This window comes from Scyliorhinus torazame, chromosome 13 (genome assembly GCF_047496885.1).
Source record: "Scyliorhinus torazame isolate Kashiwa2021f chromosome 13, sScyTor2.1, whole genome shotgun sequence".
NCBI lineage: Eukaryota > Metazoa > Chordata > Chondrichthyes > Carcharhiniformes > Scyliorhinidae > Scyliorhinus > Scyliorhinus torazame.
Window position 1 is genome coordinate 103,779,393 of NC_092719.1, and position 21,275 is coordinate 103,800,667.

At 48.0% G+C, this 21,275-nt stretch overlaps 1 protein-coding gene across 4 annotated transcripts in view; it reads right to left on the reverse strand.

Annotated features, from left to right (window-relative positions):
* Positions 1 to 21,275, reverse strand: part of cacna2d2a (calcium channel, voltage-dependent, alpha 2/delta subunit 2a) — a 1,719,882-nt gene that overhangs the window by 1,563,956 nt on the left and 134,651 nt on the right. For all 4 annotated transcript variants that reach the window (XM_072472012.1, XM_072472009.1, XM_072472008.1 and 1 more), the window contains exon 2: positions 3,349 to 3,430. In XM_072472012.1, the coding sequence (XP_072328113.1) occupies positions 3,349 to 3,430 (82 nt within the window). The remainder of the gene's footprint in view (positions 1 to 3,348; positions 3,431 to 21,275) is intronic.

A 21,275-nucleotide genomic window follows, 5' to 3' on the forward strand; every position in this document is an offset into this window, starting at 1 on the left:
TGCGGTTCCATGCAGCTCTGTCCATTCCTCAGCACCTTCGTGGCAGTCTTTCCAGCGCTCCGTAGTCCCGCAAAACTGGGGAACCAGGTCCTCAAATCCCGCCGGAGTGAGAGCAACCGAATGTGCGGCTCACTCACTCGCCACCACCGGAAGTCATACAATACCACTTTACTAACCAACAAAGTTGTTAATCAGCAGTCAATGAGCAAGTATACATAAATAAGTTGTGAGAGAAACACTGCACAATAATTAACGGTGAAGGCATTAAAATACAATCACATTTGGAGCTAATACAGCATTTTTGAGGCCCCACTGAGATAGAACATACAGTGCAGAAGGAGGCCATTCAGCCCATTGAGTCTGCACCGACCCACTTAAGCCCTCACTTCCACCGTATCCTCTAACCCAATAACCCCTCCTAACCTTTTTGGACACTAAGGGAAATTTAGCATGACCAATCCACCTAACCTGCATGTCTTTGGACTGTGGGAGGAAACCGGAGCACCCGGAGGAAACCCATGCAGACACGGGGAGAATGTGCAGATATCAGTGTTGTATCTCCTGTCTGTAAACTAACAGCAGATGGGAGCTTTCTCTGCTTCGTCAACGTAGATAGAAATAATTTCCCAATGTGGGTTAATGCACAGTGACCTGGAAATGCTCATCCACTATGTGTTGAATCAGCAAATTGAAGTCATGGAAGTAAAGCTGCCGGCAAAGCGAGGAGCAGTGGAATAAGCCAGCAGCTTGCACTCCCAATAGCAACCTAAAACTTGTGCAAATGTGTGCCTCCATCTGTGTGCACGCGCAACCGCATGGCAGTTGAGCACATATTGACTCAGACATCCCTATCATCGTATCACCTGCCAGCATCACATGTGATCATTCAATGTGAATCGGTGAAATGTAGCTGATGAGAAAACATAGAAAATATTTGATGAAGTTCCTTAGAAGATTATTGCCTCTCAAACTTAGCCAACTTAATCGAAAAGAGGCTTGTCTATTTGGCATCACTTTGCTTGAAACTGTGTGGGAAATAGCAGCAAACTTCTGCAGGATCGGTTTTAAAAGTGTCAACAGAAGTGGTGGCTTCTGGTAAGCTTGAAACATTTGTTATTCAAGGAAGCAGAGTGGCCAGGTGAGCAGTGCAAGTCAATTAACAGAATCTCAATCAATTAAACAAATAGACCGAGGAATAGCAGATGGATATTAAGTACATATATAAACGCACAATGGAATATGAAGTATGAATGTGTCCGTGATACATATCATGATCGCAATCCTTTCAACAAATGGTTGGAAGTCATTTCTAACTCTGCTTCATTAACAATGGAAGGTAGCAATCTGGGCATGATTTCTGACTATTCAGCTGTATCTATCATAGAATCAGAGAATTCTTAAATCCCTACAGTGTAGAAGGAGGCCATTCGGCCCATCGAGTCTGCACCAATCCTCTGAAACAGTACTTCACCCAAGCTCATTTCCCTGCCCTAACCCCGGAATCTAACCTACACATTTTTTTTGGACACTAAGGGGCAATTTAGCATAGCCAGTCCACCTAACCTGCACATCTTTGGACTGTGGGTAGAAACTGGAGTACCTGGAGGAAACCCACGCAGACACGGGGAGAATGTGCAAACTCCACACAGTCACCCCAAGGCCGAATTCAACCCGGGTCCCTGGCACTGTGAGACAGCAGTGCTAACCACTGTGCCGCCCAAATCCATTTATACATTTATATATCAATAGATATAATTCAGGTGGAGCCAGAGTATTAAGGTATTTTGGGCATTTTGCCACTGAAAGGACAGAAAATCATTAGAAAGAGATCTGAGGAAAGCAATGATGATTCTGGGATTCAGATACTTAGTTCAGAGGAGAGACTCGAAAATGAACTGGAGAAAGTACACAATTTAAATCTGAAAGACTCGGATAGTGCTTGGTACAGAGGTTATTTAAGTTAATCGCATGTATCTGCCATATGCTGAAATGACACCCAAAACTGCCACACTGACCAAAACAGAAGATCTACTGTCGTACCTGAGCCAGAATTCAGTATCCGACAAGTGCAGAGGGAGCTTTACTCTGTATCCAACCCCGTGCTGTACCTGTCCTGGGAGTGTTTGATGGGGACAGTGTAGAGGGAGCTTTACTCTGTATCTAACCCCATGCTGTACCTGTCCTGGGAGTGTTTGATGGGGACAGTGCAGAGTGAGCTTTACTCTGTATCTAACGCCGTGCTGTACCTGCCCTGAGAGTGTTTGGTGGGGACAGTGTAGAGGGAAATTATGACAAGCAGGAAATTCTCCTTCATATGGCCTCAGTTGAATGAATCTATTTTGAAATCTAAAACATGGGAAATGACAATAATCCTGTGCTAATTCTGGCGATTTCGGCATTTCCATCCTGTTGTGTGTTGTGTGAGAGAGGAGATTTACCAGAATGTTGCCTGGTATGGAGGGAAGATCTTATGAGGAAAGGCTGAGGGACTTGAGGCTATTTTCGTTAGAGAGAAGAAGGTTAAGAGGTGACTTAATAGAGGCATACAAGATGATCAGAGGATTATATAGGGTGGACAATGAGAGCCTTTTTCCTCGGATGGTGATGGCTAGTACGAGGGGACATTGCTTTAAATTGAGGGGAGATAGATATAGGACAGATGTCAGAGGTAGGTTCTTTACTCAGAAAGTAGTAAGGGCGTGGAATGCCCTGTCTGCAACAGTAGTGGACTCGCCAACATTAAGGGCAATTAAATGGTAATTGGATAAACATATGGACGATAAGGGAATAGTGTAGATGGGCTTTAGATTGGTTTCACAGATCGCGCAACATCGAGGGCCGAAGGGCCTGTACTGCGCTGTAATGTTCTATGTTCTATGAGCCAACCCATACATGCAACTTGATATTCCAGCCAAAACACAGGACCCAACATACCAGTCAACACAAAGAAAAAAAGACCAGCATTTACGTAATGCTTTTCACAATCTTAGAAAATCGCAAGAGCTTTTCAGCCAATAAAGTACTTTTTAAGTGTTGTCTGTTATCATGTAGGAAACACACAAAGAACAAAGAACAGTACAGCACAGGAACAGTCCCTTCGCCCTCTAAGCCTGCGCTGATCATGACGCCTGTCTGAACTAAAACCTTCTGAACTTCTGGGGTCCGTATCCCTGTATTCCCATCCTATTCATGTATTCATCAAACTGCCTCTTAAACGGCGCTTTCATATCTGCTTCCACCACCTCCCCCGGCAGCGCATTCCAGGCATTCACCACCCTTTGTGTAAAAACAGTACCTGACATTCTACCCAATACATTTGTAACACTCTGTAAAATTTGTAACACTTACCGCTTTAAGCTGTTGAATCCCACTGACTTGTCGGACTACTTGATCCAACTCTTGTTCGATCCTCCCAGCCCAGTATTGAATCCTAGAAAAGAGAAAGTTGAAATAACTGAGAATCTAATTATGCAAAGCACTATAATCTGGCAATAGAAGAATCCTTCAGCTTTCAAGGGAAAGGTGGTGATTTTCATGTTTTAGTGCAATTTTCCAAAATCATAATCAAACACTAAGAACCACCAAATTCCAACATTATAATCGGCCTCACATTATGACCACCTACGATAGTGGCCTGGTGATCAATACAACGAACCTCAGTCAGTATCACGCACAACAATTTGAGTCAATTCACTGCCATACAATAAAGCACATTAACTGACACTGCAATTATTTGAGAGTTCAGCCAATTCCAAACAGAAATCTATGAAATCGCTACAGTGCACAAGGAAGCCATTTGGCCCATCAAGTCCACACTGACCCTCCAAAAGAGCATTGTACCTGGACCCTATCCCCAAAACCCCACCTATCCTGTATATCTTGGGACAATAAGGGGCAATTTAGCATGGCCAACCCATGGAACCTGGAGATTTTTGGACTGCGGGAGAAAGTCGTAGCACCCGGAGTAAACCCACGCAGACATGGGGAGAACATGCAAACTCCACACTGACAATCAACCAAGGCCGAAATTGAACCCAGTTCTTTGCCGCTGAGAGGCAGCAATACTAATCCACACAGGAGAGTTGCTGTTTGCCTATGGGGGATTCAGAAGGTGCCAAACACCGTGATCCGGGGGCTAGGAAGAGCCCAGGCTTGATGTTTTAAATGGAGTTCTCAAGTCATCCAAACTGAGTGGCCTAAGGTTGGGGTGGTTGCAGGTGTGCGTGTAGAGGTTGAGGGGTAGGGTTTGATGTGGGATTGGGGGGGTGGGGAGGGGTGAGGTTGGAGGGAGTGGGGAGGGGTGTGAGAGGGAGGCGTTGGAAAGGGGACGAAGGGTCGGGGGTGGTCATACATCCTGGCAGAATAAAGTTTTCTTCTACTCCTACAGAATGGAAAAGATCTTGTGCAGTTTATCTGGGTTGCAAGTATTGAATCATTCCTCAAATATGAATTTTTCGTCACCATGTCCAATGTGCAGAACATGTTAATGAGGGCTGAGGCAGTCACCAAAATCAGTGCTATCATCTGCACAATGTTATAAATAACTAATTGGATACTTTCCTGACAAATTCACAAATTGCATAATGCTGTTAAAGTAAAATTTGTACTCCCTAGTTTGCTTAAAAGTCACGGCGGGATCACTTATATGGTGCATAGAAATTAACACTGCGTAATATAATTCCTGCTGTTAATATTAATGAACCATGCTGCATATATATCAGATGATATTTGTAACCAGATGCCAACAATGGGTGTTATCATTTTACTTGGGCCTTTCTGTGATTGTTTGGTGAATTGAGTGATGAATCTTGAAAAGTGAAAAAATATCATCCATGATTGAGGGAGAGGGTTAAAATGGGGCAGAGGGGAGGTGGGTGGTGGAGAATAAAGAGCCCAGAAACATAAGAAGTACTAGTGCCCATGATTTCTCTCCCTTGTCCTGTCGGGGCATGTTGCAAGAAAGCAAAGACCAGAGAACCTAGCTGCAGGTTGGCAAGGGCCAAGGCTTAGAAATCTCTATTAGAGGCAACATTGCTACCATCGGAGTTTAAATACATAAACCATATAGCATAAAAAGCCCATCAGCCCAACCTGACCGTGTCTCCATTTATCCTCCACACCAGCCTCCTCCCATTCCTCTTCATCTATCACAGAAGACGATATTACCTTCTCTTTCACATGCTTATCTAGATTCCCCTCAATGCATCTTTAATATTCACCTCAACTCCTCCCTGTGTGACAAATTCCACTCAATGTGGCCCTAATTTTGAAGGCATCTATCAAGTCACTCCTATATCCCTCAGCCTTGAGACTCTGTTCAGCCTTTCCTGATGGTCTAACCTCACAGCTTTGGGATCATCCTTGCAAATAATTTTTTGCCAGTGCATCTATATCCTTTTCTTAATATGATGACCAGAACGGCACAAGGTAATATAGGTGTGATCTAACCGAGATTCAACACAAAGTTAGAATACTTCATTTTTCGGTTCTGTTGCTGTAGAAATAAACCTGAGCCTAGCTTGCTTTGTTCATGGCCTGATTGTCAGTCCTTTCAACAATTTGTGTAGTTTTGTATACCAGATCCCTCTGCACTTTATTTCTGTTACCAAATTATAATTTCCTCAGTTACTCAATTTGCCAATTACATGCACATTCTGGTAGTTTATTAATGTTGTCTCGATGCAGGCCTCCTGAGTTTTGACAATCCCCTCAATTTGGTGTTATCTAACATTTAGAATTTGTGCTTTTGATCCCAAAGACTAAATCATTAATATAAATTTAGAATTATTGGTCCTCGCATTGAATCTTGTGAACACCATAAGACCATAAGACATAGGAGCAGAATTAGGCCTTTATAAAGCACTAGTTAGGCCCCATTTAGAATACTGTGAGCAATTTTGGGCCCCACACCTCAGGAAGGACATACTGGCACTGGAGCGGGTCCAGCGGAGATTCATCATAGAATAGAATTTACAGTGCAGAAGGAGGCCATTCGGCCCATCGAGTCTGCACCGGCTCTTGGAAAGAGCACCCTATCCAAGGTCAACACCTCCATCCTATCCCCATAACCCAGTAACCCCACCCAACTCTAAGGGCAATTTTGGACACTAAGGGCAATTTATCATGGCCAATCCACCTAACCTGCACATCTTTGGACTGTGGGAGGAAACCGGAGCACCCGGAGGAAACCCACACACACACGGGGAGGATGTGCAGATTCCGCACAGACAGTGACCCAGCAGGGAATCGAACCTGGGACTCTGGAGCTGTGAAGCAATTGTGCTATCCACAATGCTACCGTGCTGCCCCAAAGCAATCTATCAATTCACACGGATGATCCCAGGAATGGTAGGCCTAACATACAATGAACGTCTGAGGATCCTGGGATTATATTCATTGGAGTTTAGGAGGTTGAGGGGAGATCTAATAGAAACTTACAAGATAATGAATGGCTTAGATAGGGTGGACGTAGGGAAGTTGTTTCCATTAGCAGGGGAGACTAGGACCCGGGGGCACAGCCTTAGAATAAAAGGGAGTCACTTTAGAACAGAGATGAGGAGAAATTTCTTCAGCCAGAGAGTGGTGGGTCTGTGGAATTGATTGCCACAGAGGGCGGTGGAGGCCGGGACGTTGAGTGTCTTTAAGACAGAAGTTGATAAATTCTTGATTTCTCTAGGAATTAAGGGCTATGGAGAGCGGGTAAAAGGAGTTGAAATCAGCCATGATTGAATGGTGGAGTGGACTCGATGGGCCAAATGGCCTTACTTCCGCTCCTATGTCTTATGGTCTTATAGGCCTGATGCGCAATCAATTACTCTCGAGACAAGGTGAGTCATAACTAACAGGCTTTCATCAGCTAGAACTGTTCCCAGCAGCTTCGATACATAAAGTGAAGGCTGCTGGGACGGCATCGGCTCTTTTATACCCCGCCTCTCAGGGCGGAGCTATGTACGTTAGCCAATGGCAGACTCCTGGGTCTGGCCAATGGTCATCCAACTCTCAGGTACCGCAATACCTGGTATTACCACATTCACCCTCTGTTAAAAAGGAATCCGGCAGGGTGATGGCCAGCGTAAATGTCGCCTTTCGTATGGTAGGACCAGGTATTGAGGTACCGTGATGTCGAGGGTAATAGAAAAGTGTTCATGGTGCAGCAATCAGTCGATCGGGTGGCCCTGTCGTCCTTCTGGAGCGTCTGAGCTTCGGCGGTGATCCTGATGGGGGCCCCGGCGGTTGCGACTCCGGGAACGTGGTGTCGTCCTCCCAGGCAGCTTCGTCACGCCTAAGCGGCGCTGTTGGGGCGAAAAGTGGGCAGGGGGAGGGGCGCCTGCAGGGGGCATTGGTGCTTGTCCGGGCCTGGGTAGAGGCGGCGGCAGTACTGACCCTCCGGTCAGGTGCTGCGTGGAGAGTGGGGGTGGGGGCGGTGGTGCAGGTGCGCGTGGGGCTCCGGCGGGCGCCAGGTCCCGAAGGGAGACCGTGTCTTGGCGGCCGTCAGGGAATGCGACATAGGCGTACTGGGGGTTGGCGTGCAGCAGGTGGACCCTTTCGACCAACGGGTCCGACTTGTGCGCCCTCACATGTCTCCGAAGCAGGATGGGTCCGGATGTCGCTAGCCAGGTTGGGAGCGAGGTCCCGGAGGAGGACTTCCTGGGGAAAACAAGGAGACGTTTATGAGGTGTCTGATTTGTGATAGTACAGAGCAGCGACCGGATGGAGTGGAGGGCGACCGGGAGGACTTCCTGCCAGCAGGAGACTGTGAGATTCCTGGACCGTAGGGCCAGCAGGACGGTCTTCCATACTGTTCCGTTCTCCCTCTCAACCTGCCCATTTCCCCGGGGGTTGTAACTGGTCGTCCTGCTGGAGGCGATGCCTTTGCTGAGCAGGAATTGACGCAGTTCGTCCCTCATAAAAGGAGGACCCCCTATCACTGTGGATGTATGCGGAGAACCGAACAGTGTAAAGATCCCCTGGAGGGCCTTAATGACGGTGGTTGTGGTCATGTCTGGGCAGGGGATGGCGAATGGGAACCGGGAGTACTCGTCAATCACGTTCAGGAAGTACGTGTTGCGGTCGGTGGAGGGGAGGGGGCCCTTGAAATCCATGCTGAGGCGTTCAAAGGGACGGGAAGCCTTTATCAGGTGCGCCCTCTCTGACCGATAGATGTGCGGTTTCCACTCCGCACAGATTTGGCAGTCGCTGGTGACTGTCTTGACCTCCTCGATGGAGTAGGGAAGGTTGCGGGTCTTGATAAAATGATAGAAACGAGTGACCCCCGGGTGGCAGAGGCCCTAATGGAGTTCTCGGAGGCGGTCCACTTGTGCGGTGGCACAAGTGCCGCGGGACAGGGCATCAGGAGGCTCATTCAGCTTCCCGGGACGGTACAAGATCTCGTAATTGTAGGTGGAGAGTTCTATCCTCCACCGCAAGATGTTGTCGTTCTTAATCTTGCCCCGCTGTGCATTATCAAACATGAAAGCAATCGACCGTTGGTCCGTGAGGAGAGTGAACCTCCTGCCGGCCAGGTAATGCCTCCAGTGTCGCACACCTACTACTATGGCCTGGGCCTCCTTTTTCGACTGAGGAGTGGCGGATTTCGGAAGCATGGAGGGTGCGGGAGAAGAAAGCCACGGGCCGGCCCGCTTGGTTGAGGGTGGCCGCCAGAGCCACGTCGGACGCATCGCTCTCGATCTGGAAGGGGAGGGACTCATCGATGGCGTGCATCGTGGCTCTTGCAATGTCTGCTTTGATGCGGCAGAAGGCCTGGCGGGCCTCCGTCGACAGGGGGAAGGTTGTGGACTGGATTAGTGGTCGTGCCTTGTCTGCGTAATTGGGGACCCATTGTGCATAATAGCTGAGGAAGCTGAGGTAGCGCTTTAGGGCCTTAGGACAGTGAGGGAGGGGGAACTCCATGAGGGGGCACATGTGTTCGGGGTCGGGGCCTATGACTCCACTTCGCACTACGTAGCCTAGGATGGCTAGGCGGTCGGTGCTAAACACGCATTTATCCTTATTGTAGGTCAGATTAAGGATATTTGCGGTCTGGAGAAATTTTCGGAGGTTGGTGTCGTTGTCCTGCTGGTCATGGCCGCAGATGGTGACGTTATCAAGATACGGGAACGTTGCGCGTAAGCCGTACCGGTCAACCATTCGGTCCATCTCACGCTGGAAGACTGAGACCCCATTCGTGACACCGAAGGGAACCCTTAAAAAGTGATAGAGCCGCCCATCTGCTTCGAAGGCAGTGTACTGGCGGTCACCATTATGGAGGGGTAGCTGGTGGTAGGCAGACTTGAGATCCACCGTGGAGAAAACCTTGTATTGCGCAATCCTGTTTACCAGGGCGGCTATACGGGGGAGAGGGTACGCATCCGGCTGCGTAAACCTGTTGATGGTCTGGCTGTAGTCGATGACCATCCTATGTTTCTCCCCGGTCTTTACCACCACTACCTGAGCCCTCCAGGGGCTGTTGCTCGCCTCGATAACCACTTCCCTCAGCAGCCTTTGGACCTCCGACCTGTTAAAGGTCCGGTCCTGGACACTGTACCGTCTGCTCCTGGTGGCGACGGGTTTTCAATCCGGGGTGAGGTTCGCAAACAGGGAAGGCGGGTCGACCTTAAGGGTCGCGAGGCCGCAGACAGTAAGGGGGGGGGGATAGGGCCGCCAAATTTAAAGATCAGGCTTTGCAGATGGCACTGGAAATCCAGCCCAAGGAGGGTGGCTGCGCAGAGGTGCGGCAGAACGTACAGGAGGACATTGTGGAAATTACTGCCTTGGACAGTGAGGTTCGCTAGGCAGAACCCCTTGATCTCCACCGCGTGTGACCCGGAGGCCAGGGAGATCCTTTGGTTTACGGGATGGGTGACAAGAGAACAGCGCCTTACCGTGTCGGGGTGAACAAAGCTTTCCGTGCTCCCAGAGTCAATCAAGCACAACGTCGCGTGGCCGTTGATGGCGATCGTTGTAGTAGCTTTCGCTAGCGTCAGGGGCCGACTCTGGTTCAGAGTCGCCGAGGCCAGCTGCAGTAAAGGAGAGTCCTGGTTGGGCAACGTGTAGTCGGCTGTGCTGGGGGCCGGAGACCCCATCCAAGATGGCGTCAGCCATGGGTCGCACATGGAGTCCGGGGAAGCAGAAGATGGCGGCGGCGAGGGACAAAATGGCGGCGCCCACCCGTCCAGCGTGGTGGCCGGGGGGCAAAATGGCCGCGGCCTGTGGTTAGGAGGGCGGCGGTGGGCTTTGGACGGCCAGGACCTGAACAAAAGGCTGCCGATTGTCGCTGGAGACTGCGGCCACGGCGCAGGCCTGGCAGACCCCGACATAGTGACCCTTCTTGCCGCAGGTGGCGGTGCGGGCCGGGCAGCGTGGGCGGGGATGATTCGCCTGCCCGCAGAAAAAGCAGCGTTGGCCGGCGGCGATAGTGGGCCATCTCGTCGCGCAGGTTTGCGGGGTTAGGGGATAGGTCTGGGGGGGCTGCCGTTACGGTGTGCCACGCAGCCCAGGGGTGCGCCGCGCGTCCGGGGACAAAAGCCGGCGCGTTTTTATAAGCAACGTCCATAGACCCCGCCAGGGCCTGTGCCTCAGTAAGTCCCAGTGTGTCCATTTCTAGGAGCCTTCGGCGGATATCGTGAGAAGTCATACTTGCCACGAAAGCATCCCTAATCAAAAGTTGTGTGTGCTCGTTCCCCAAAACTGGCGGGCATCCACAGTTCCGGCCCAGCACTAGCAGTGCCCGGTAGAAGTCTTCCAGTGTTTCTTCAGGGCTTTGCCTTCTAGTTGCCAGCAGGTTACGGGCGTAGACCTGGTTCACAGGCCGGATATAATGTCCTTCTAGCCGCTCGATAGCTGCAGCATAATTCTCCGCCTCCTCGATCAGAGGGTAAATCGCAGGGCTGACCCGTGAGCGTAGAAGGTGCATTTTCTGCCTTTCCGTGGGGGTGTCGGCGGCCGTGTCGACGAAGCTCTTAAAACACACCAGCCAATGCTTGAAGATAGCAGCGGAGTTGTCCGCGTGGGGGCTGAGCTGAAGGCACTCCGGTTTGATACGGAGATCCGCCTTTCACTGAAGTAATAGCTGATTAAATTGATGCACAATCAATTACTCTCGAGACAAGGTGAGTCATAACTAATAGGCTTTAATCAGCTAGAACTGTTCCCAGCAGCTTCGATACAGAACGTGAAGGCTGCTGGGATGGCATCGGCTCTTATACCCCGCCTCTCAGGGCGGAGCTATGTACGTTAGCCAATGGCAGACTCCTGGGTCTGGCCAATGGTCATCCATCTCTCAGGTACCACAATACCTGGTATTACCACAAGGCCCATCGAGTCTGCTCCGCCATTCAATCATGGCTGATATTGTTCTCATCCCCATTCTCCTGACTTCTCCCATAACCCCTGATCCCCTTATTAATCAAAAACCTATCTATCTCTATCTTAAAGACACTCAGTGATTTGGCCTCCACAGCCTTCTGCGGCAAAGTGTTCCACAGATTCACCACCCTGTGGCTGAAGAAATTGCTCCTCATCTTTGTTTTAAAGGATTGTCCCTTTAGTCTGAGATTGTGTCCTCTGCTTCTAGTTTTTACTACAAGTGGAAACATCCTCTCCAAGTCAACTCTATCCATGCCTCGCAGTATCCTGTAAGTTTCAATCAGATACCCCCTCATCCTTCTAAACTCCAACGAGTACAGACCCAGAGTCCTCAACCGTTTCCTTAAAGGTTTCTAAAGCTTCCCTAAAGCTTTCTATAGATATGTCAGGAATAAAAGAATGACGAGGGCAAGAGTAGGGCCAGTCAAGGACAGTAGTGGGAAGTTGTGCTTGGAGTCCGAGGAGAGGTGCTAAATGAATATTTTTCGTCAGTATTCACACAGGAAAATGACAATGTTGTCGAGGAGAATACTGAGATTCAGGCTACTAGACTAGAAGTGCTTGAGGTTCATAAGGAGGAGGTGTTAACAATTCTGGAAAGGGTGAAAATAGATAAGTCCCCTGGGCCGGATGGGATTTATCCTAGGGTTCTCTGGGAAGCTAAGGAGGAGATTGCTGAGCCTTTGATCTTTAAGTCATCTTTGTCAACAGGAATAGTGCCAGAAGACTGGAGGATAGCAAATATTGTCCCCTTGTTCAAGAAGGGAAGTAGAGACAACCCAGGTAACTATAGACCAGTGAGCCTTACTTCTGTTGTGGGCAAAATCTTGGAAAGGTTTATAAGAGATAGGGTGTATAATCATCTGGAAAGGAATAATTTGATTAGGCATAGTCAACACGGTTTCGTGAAGGGTAGGTCGTGCCTCACAAACCTTATTGAGTTCTTTGAGAAGGTGACCAAACAGGTGGATGAGGGTAAAGCAGTTGATGTGGTGTATATGGATTTCAGTAAAGCGTTTGATAAGGTTCCCCACGGTAGGCTACTGCAGAAAATACGGAAGCATGGGATTCAGGGAGATTTAGCAGTTTGGATCAGAAATTGGCTAGCTGGAAGAAGACAAAGGGTGGTGGTTGATGGGAAGTGTTCAGATTGGAGTCCAGTTACTAGTGGTGTACCACAAGGATCTGTTTTGGGGCCACTGCTGTTTGTCATTTTTATAAATGACCTGGAGGAGGGCGTAGAAGGATGGGTGAGTAAATTTGCAGATGACACTAAAGTCGGTGGAGTTGTGGACAGTGCGGAAGGATGTTACAAGTTACAGAGGGACATAGATAAGCTGCAGCGCTGGGCTGAGAGGTGGTAAATGGAGTTTAATGCAGAAAAGTGTGAGGTGATTCATTTTGGAAGGAATAACAGGAAGACAGAGTACTGGGCTAATGGTAAGATTCTTGGCAGTGTGGATGAGCAGAGAGATCTCGGTGTCCATGTACATAGGTCCCTGAAAGTTGCCACTCAGGTTGAGAGGGTTGTTAAGAAGGTGTACGGTGTGTTAGCTTTTATTGGTAGAGGGATTGAGTTTCGGAGCCATGAGGTCATGTTGCAGCTGTACAAAACTCTGGTGCGGCCGCATTTGGAGTATTACGTGGAATTCTGGTCGCTGCATTATAGGAAGGATGTGGAAGCATTGGAAAGGGTGCAGAGGAGATTTACCAGAATGTTGCCTGGTATGGAGGGAAGATCTTATGAGGATAGGCTGAGGGACTTGAGGCTGTTTTCGTTAGAGAGAAGAAGGTTAAAAGGTGACTTAATTGAGGCATACAAGATGATCAGAGGATTGGATAGGGTGGACAGTAAGAGCCTTTTTTCTCGGATGGTGATGTCTAGCACGAGGGGACATAGCTTTAAATTGAGGGGAGGTAGATATAAGACAGATGTCAGAGGTAGGTTCTTTACTCAGAGAGTAGTAAGGGTGTGGAATGTCCTGCCTGCAACAGTAGTGGACTCGCCAACACTAAGGGTATTCAAATGGTCATTGGATAGACATATGGACGATAAGGGAATAGTGTAGATGGGCTTTAGAGTGGTTTCACAGGTCGGCGCAACATCGAGGGCCGAAGGGCCTGTACTGTGCTGTAATGTTCTATGTTCTATGTTCCTCATACGACAAGCTGTTCATTCCAGGGATCACTCTTGTGAACCTCCTCTGGATCCGATCCAAGGCCAGCACATCTTTCTTCAGATATGGGGCCCAAAACTGCTCACAATACTCCAAATGGGATCTGACCAGAGCCTTATACAGCCTCAGAAGTACATCCCCTGGTCTTGTATTCTTGCCCTCTTGATATGAATGCTAACATTGCATTTGCCTTCTTAACTGCCAACTGAACCTGCACGTTAACCTTAAGAGAATCATGAACAAGGACTCCCAAGTCCCTTTCTGCTTCTGATTTCCTAAGTATTTCCCCATTTAAAAATACCACTTCCGATCTTCTGCTATTCTGGATGGTTACCCCTCATCCCTATTCTTTATTTTCTGTCTTGCAGCCAGCTAGCGCGTTGACCTTATTCATTAGTCTGTTAAGTGGTCTTTCGGAAATCTAGTTACATTACATCTATTTGATCAGAGTTGAGCAAACTAAGGCCTGTGGGAGTCAGAAGTAGAGTTTGACAGCTCAGAAAGGGGCCCTTTGGTCCATCGTGCTAAAGCCATCAAGTACCTCTATACTCAAATCCCATTTCTAACACTTGGCCCGTGGCTTGTCTGCTGTGGAATTTCAAGTGCTCATCTAAATGTTTCTTAAATGTTGTGAGGGTTCCTGCCTCTACCACACTTTCAGGCAGTGAGTTCCAGATTCCCACCATTGGCTGGGTGAAAAATATTTTTCTCGGATCCCCTATAAATCTCCTGCCCCTTACCTTAAATCTATGCCCTTCGCTAAGGGGAAAATTCCTTCCCTATATATGCCCCTCATCATTTTAGACACCACAATCAGGACCCCCTTAGTCTTCTCTGCTCCAAGGAAAACAACCCCAGCCTATCCAGTCTCTCTTGCTGGCTGAAACTCTCCAGCCCAGACAACATCCTGCTGAATCTCCTCTGCACCCTCTCAAGTCCAGTCACTTCCTTCCTATAGTGTGGCCAGCAGAACAGCACACAGTACTCTAGCTGTGGCCCAATCAGTGCTTTATACAGCTCCATCACAACCTCCCTGCTCTGATATTCTATGCCTTAGTTAATAAAGGCAAGAATCCCATATGCCTTCTTAATCATCTTATTTACCTGTCCTGTTGTTGTCAGAGATCTATGGGCATGTGCACCAAGGTCGCTTTAATCCTCAGTACTTCTTGGGGTCCTACCATTTATTGTATATTCCCTTGCATCATCTCGCTCTTTTCAGGGTTAAATTCCATTTGCCACTGTTCTGCCCTTCTAACCAGCCCGTATATATCATCCTGTACTCGGAGGCTTTTCTCTTCCCTATTTACCCCACCACCAGTTTTTATGTCATCTCCAAACTTACTGATCATACCCCTACATTTACGTCCAGGTCATTAATGCATACTACAAACAGCAAGAGACCCAGCACTGATCCCTTGACAGAAATCTTTGGATCCTCACTGTCTTCAGGGGATGTCCCGGAGGACTGGAGAATAGCCAATGTTGTTCCTCTGTTTAAGAAGGGTAGCAAGGATAATCCAGGGAACTACAGGCCGGTGAGCCTTACTTCAGTGGTAGGGAAATTACTGGAGAGAATTCTTCGAGACAGGATCTACTCCCATTTGGAAGCAAATGGACGTATTAGTGAGAGGCAGCATGGTTTTGTGAAGGGGAGGTCGTGTCCCACTAACTTGATAGAGTTTTTCGAGGAGGTCACTAAGATGATTGATGCAGGTAGGGCAGTGGATGTTGTCTATATGGACTTCAGTAAGGCCTTTGACAAGGTCCCTCATGGTAGACTAGTACAAAAGGTGAAGTCACACGGGATCAGGGGTGAGCTGGCAAGGTGGATACAGAACTGGCTAGGTCATAGAAGGCAGAGAGTAGCAATGGAAGGATGCTTTTCTAATTGGAGGGCTGTGACCAGTGGTGTTCCACAGGGATCAGTGCTGGGACCTTTGCTCTTTGTAGTATATATAAATGATTTGGAGGAAAATGTAACTGGTCTGATTAGTAAGTTTGCAGACGACACAAAGGTTGTTGGAATTGCGGATTGCGATGAGGACTGTCAGAGGATACAGCAGGATTTAGATTGTTTGGAGACTTGGGCGGAGAGATGGCAGATGGAGTTTAATCCGGACAAATGTGAGGTAATGCATTTTGGAAGGTCTAATGCAGGTAGGGAATATACAGTGAATGGTAGAACCCTCAAGAGTATTGAAAGTCAAAGAGATCTAGGAGTACAGGTCCACAGGTCATTGAAAGGGGCAACACAGGTGGAGAAGGTAGTCAAGAAGGCATACGGCATGCTTGCCTTCATTGGCCGGGGCATTGAGTATAAGAATTGGCAAGTCATGTTGCAGCTGTATAGAACCTTAGTTAGGCCACACTTGGAGTATAGTGTTCAATTCTGGTCGCCACACTACCAGAAGGATGTGGAGGCTTTAGAGAGGGTGCAGAAGAGATTTACCAGAATGTTGCCTGGTATGGAGGGCATTAGCTATGAGGAGCGGTTGAATAAACTCGGTTTGTTCTCATTGGAATGAAGGAGGTTGAGGGGAGACCTGATAGAGGTCTACAAAATTATGAGGGGCATAGACAGAGTGGATAGTCAGAGGCTTTTCCCCAGGGTAGAGGGGTCAATTACTAGGGGGCATAGGTTTAAGGTGAGAGGGGCAAGGTTTAGAGTAGATGTACGAGGCAAGTTTTTTTACGCAGAGGGTAGTGGGTGCTTGGAACTCGCTACCGGAGGAGGTGGTGGAAGCAGGGACGATAGTGACATTTAAGGGGCATCTTGACAAATACATGAATAGGATGGGAATAGAGGGATACGGACCCAGGAAGTGTAGAAGATTGTAGTTTAGTCGGGCAGCATGGTCGGCACGGGCTTGGAGGGCCGAAGGGCCTGTTCCTGTGCTGTACATTTCTTTGTTCTTTGTTTGTTCTTTGAACACCACTAGACAAGGGCTTCCAGTCACAAAAACAACCATTGACCATCACCCTCTGCCTCCTGCCACAAAGCCAATTTTGGATCAAATTTGCCAAATTGCCCTGGAGCCCATGGCCTCTTACATTCTTGATCAATCTCCAACGTGAGACTTTGTCAAAACCTTACTGATATCCATGTAGATTATATCAACTACACTACCCTCATCTACACACCTTGTCACCTTCGCGGAAAATTCAATCAAAATTGTAAGATATGGGCCAGAATTTTCCAGCCGTTGTGATTTTATTTTCCCGCCAGCAACGCACCCGGGCCCATGGGTTTCCCGGTGGCTTGGGGTGACTTGAGTGGGAATTTCCATTGACAAGCGGCAGGAAGAAAGAATCCCGCCGCTTGCGAATGGCGCACTGCTGAGAAACATGCGGCTGGGTGGACAAAGAGTCCATCCCATGATCTCCCTATGACAAAGTCATGATGACTATCCTTGACGAATTCTTGCCTTCCCAAGTGGAGATTTCTGTCCCTCAGAATTTTTTGCAATAGTTTCCCTACCACTGAATTTAGACTCACTGACCTGGAATTTCCTGGATTTTCCCTACTTCCCTTCTTGAATAATGGTACCACAATAGCTGTCCTCCAGTCCTCTGGCACCTCTCCTGCGGCTAGAGGAGACTGGAAAATTGTCAGAGCCTCTGCAATCTCCTCCCTTGCCTCCCACAACAGCCAGGGATACATCTCATCTGGGCCTATGGATTTCTCCGCTTTGAAGCCAGCTAAAACAATTAATACCTCCTCCCTCTCAATGTTAATTTGTTCAAGTACAACATAGTCCCCTTTTATGATTTCTATATCTATATCGTCCTTCTCCATCGTGAACACAGATGCAAAGTACTCATCCAAAACCTCCCCTACATCCTCCAGCTCCACACACAGATTGACACTAATCCGGCCTACTCTTTCCCTGGTCATCCTCTTGCTCTTAATATACTTCACACCATTGGATTTCCTTTATTTTATCCACGAGTAATTTTTCATGCCTCCTCTTCGCTCGCCTGATTTCTTCTTTAAGTAACCCTCTGCACTCTATATTCCTCTAGGGCTTCCATTGTTTTGAGACCTCGGTATCTGCCGGAAGTCTCCCTTCTTTTCCTGATCCAACCCTGGATATCCCTTGACATCCAGGGTTCTCTGGACTTGTTGCTCCCACACTTCACTTTTCTGGGAATATGTTGGCCATGTGCTCTTCTATTTCCTCTTTTCAATGAATCCCACTGCTCTGATGTAGATTTTCCTACAAGTAGCAGCCTCCAGTCGACTTTTGTCAGGTTCTGTCTTATCCTATTAAAATTAGCCTTCCCCAAATTCAGAACCTTTATTTCCGGTCCATCTTTATCCCTTTCCAAAACTACCTTAAATCCAACCGAGTTATGGTCACTGTCACCAAAACGTCCATCCCCTGAAATCTCTACCACTTGCCTGGCTTTATTCCCTAAAACTAGGTCCAGCACTTATTCGTAGGACTTTCTACGTCGTGGAATAAAAAGCTCTCATGGATGTATTTTAAGAATTCCGCCCCATCCTAGGCCTTTCATACTTTGGCTGGAATTCTCTGGTCGTTCGCTCGCAGCGGGACTCTCTGGTCCCTCTGGCAGTGCATCCCTGCTCACGGGTTTCCCAGTGGCGTGCGGTGGCTTCAATGAATATTCCCGTTGACAGTGGCGGGCACCAAGAATCCTGCCACCAGCAAACAGCTCGTCACCTCCCGCCGCTGAGAAACATGCGGCTGGGAGACCAGAGAACCCCATACTTTGACTATCCCAGTTAACATTGGGGAAGTTGAAATCCTCTATTATTACTGCCCATTTATTCTTACATTTCTCCAACACCCTCAACTCATCTGTCTTACTTATAAGACTCCTTGCATTAAAATAAATGCCATTCAGCTTCCATTCCATCCCACAGCTTCCCCAGAGAAAGCATGCAATCAGACTGGTTAACCATATGACTGGCACTGATGAATACGAGTATATATCTATGTGAGCCAGTAACGTTCCTCCAGCCTGGCCAACTGGCGTCAAGAGTTACACTGAAAATTACATTTTTATGGAGAATTTCAAGTTACTTCAAGGCCAAAGGAAGTACTTCCGTGTAAGTTGGAGTTGGCCAATGATCGGAGGCCAGAGACGGGTTTTATTTTGGGAGGACCTACAGCAGCCATATTAAAGTAGGTGAACGCATATGGAGAAGAAGTGAGTGCCACACAACATAACTTAGAACACAGAACAGTACAGCACAGAACAGGCCCTTTGGCAATGCCGAGCATGGTCCGAAATCAAGATCAAGCTATCCCACTCCCTGTCATTCTAGTGTGCTCCATGTGCCTATCCAATAACCACTTGAAAGTTCCTAAAGTGTCCGACTTCACTATCACAGCAGGCAGTCCATTCCAAACCCTAACCACTCTCTGAGTAAAGAACGTACCTCGGACATCCCTCCTATATAGAACATGGAACATAGAACGATACAGCGCAGTACAGGCCCTTCGGCCCACGATGTTGCACCGAAACAAAAGCCATCTAACCTACACTATGCCATTATCATCCATATGCTTATCCAATAAACTTTTAAATGCCCTCAATGTTGGTGAGTTCACTACTGTTGAAGGTAGGGCATTCCATGGCCTCACCACTCTTTGCGTAAAGAACCTACCTCTGACCTCTGTCCTATATCTATTACCCCTCAGTTTAAAGCTATGTCCCCTCGTGCCAGCCATTTCCATCCGCGGGAGAAGGCTCTCACTGTCCACCCTATCTAACCCCCTGATCATTTTGTATGCCTCTATTAAGTCTCCTCTTAACCTTCTTCTCTCCAACAAAAACAACCTCAGGTCCATCAGCCTATCCTCATAAGATTTTCCCTCCATACCAGGCAACATCCTGGTAAATCTCCTCTGCACCCGCTCCAAAGCCTCCACGTCCTTCCTATAATGTGGTAACCAGAACTGTACGCAATACTCCAAATGCGGCCGTACCAGAGTTTTGTACAGCTGCAACATGACCTCATGACTCCGGAACTCAATCCCTCTACCAATAAAGGCCAACACTCCAAAGGCCTTCTTCATAACCCTATCAACCTGGGTGGCAACTTTCAGGGATCTATGTACATGGACACCTAGATCCCTCTGCTCATCCACACTTCCAAGAACTTTACCATTAGCCAAATATTCCACATTCCTGTTATTCCTTCCAAAGTGAATCACTTCACACTTCTCTACATTAAACTCCATTTGCCACCTCTCCGCCCAGCTCTGCAGCTTATCTATGTCCCTCTGTAACCTGCTACATCCTTCCACACTGTCGACAACACCACCGACTTTAGTGTCGTCTGCAAATTTACTCACCCACCTTTCTGCGCCCGCCTCTAGGTCATTGATAAAAATGACAAACAGCAACGGCCCCAGAACAGATCCTTGTGGTACGCCACTTGTAACTGAACTCCATTCTGAACATTTCCCATCAACCACCACCCTCTGTCTTCTTTCAGCTAGCCAATTTCTGATCCACATCTCTAAATCACCCTCAATCCCCAGCCTCCGTATTTTCTGCAATAGCCTACCGTGGGGAACCTTATCAAACGCTTTACTGAAATCCATATACACCACATCAACTGCTCTACCCTCGTCTACCTGTTCAGTCACCTTCTCAAAGAACTCGATAAGGTTTGTGAGGCATGACCTACCCTTCACAAAGCCATGCTGACTATCCCTGATCATATTATTCCTATCTAGATGATTATAAATCTTGTCTCTTATAATCCAGTCCAAGACCACTACAAACGTGAGGCTCACCGGTCTATAGTTGCCGGGGTTGTCTCTACTCCCCTTTTTGGACAAAGGGACCACATTTGCTATCCTCCAGTCCTCTGGCACTATTCCTGTAGCCAATGATGACATAAAAATCAAAGCCAAAGGCCCAGCAATCTCTTCCCTGGCCTCCCAGAGAATCCTAGGATAAATCCCATCAGGCCCCGGGGACTTATCTATTTTCAGCCTGTCCAGAATTGCCAACACCTCTTCCCTACGTACCTCAATGCCATCTATTCTAATAGCCTGGGTTTCAGCATTCTCCTCCACAACATTATCTTTTTCCTGAGTGAATACTGACGAAAAATATTCATTTAGTATCTCGCCTATCTCTTCAGACTCCACACACAACTTCCCATCCCTGTCCTTGACTGACCCTACTCTTACCCTAGTCATTTGCTTATTCCTGACATACCTATAGAAAGCTTTTGGGTTTTCCTTGGTCCTACCTGCCAAATACTTCTCATGTCTCCTCCTTGCTCGTCTTAGCTCTCTCTTTAGATCCTTCCTCGCTACCTTGTAACTATCCATTGCCCCAACTGAAACTTCACACCTCATCTTCACATAGGCCTCCTTCTTCCTCTTAACAAGAGATTCCACTTCTTTGGTAAACCACGGTTCCCTCGCTCTACGCCTTCCTCCCTGCCTGACCGGTACGTACTTATCAAGAACACGCAGTAGCTGTTCCTTGAACAAGCTCCACTTATCCAGTGTGCCCAACACTTGCAGCCTACTCCTCCAACCTATCGCCCCCAAGTCACGTCTAATGGCATCATAATTGCCCTTCCTGCCCAGCTATAACTCTTGCCCTGCGGTGTATACTTATCTCTTTCCATCACTAACGTAAACGTCACCGAATTGTGGTCACTGTCCCCAAAGTGCTCTCCCACCCTGAACCTTATAGTTATGCCCCCTTGTAACAGCTACATCCACCCGAGGAAAT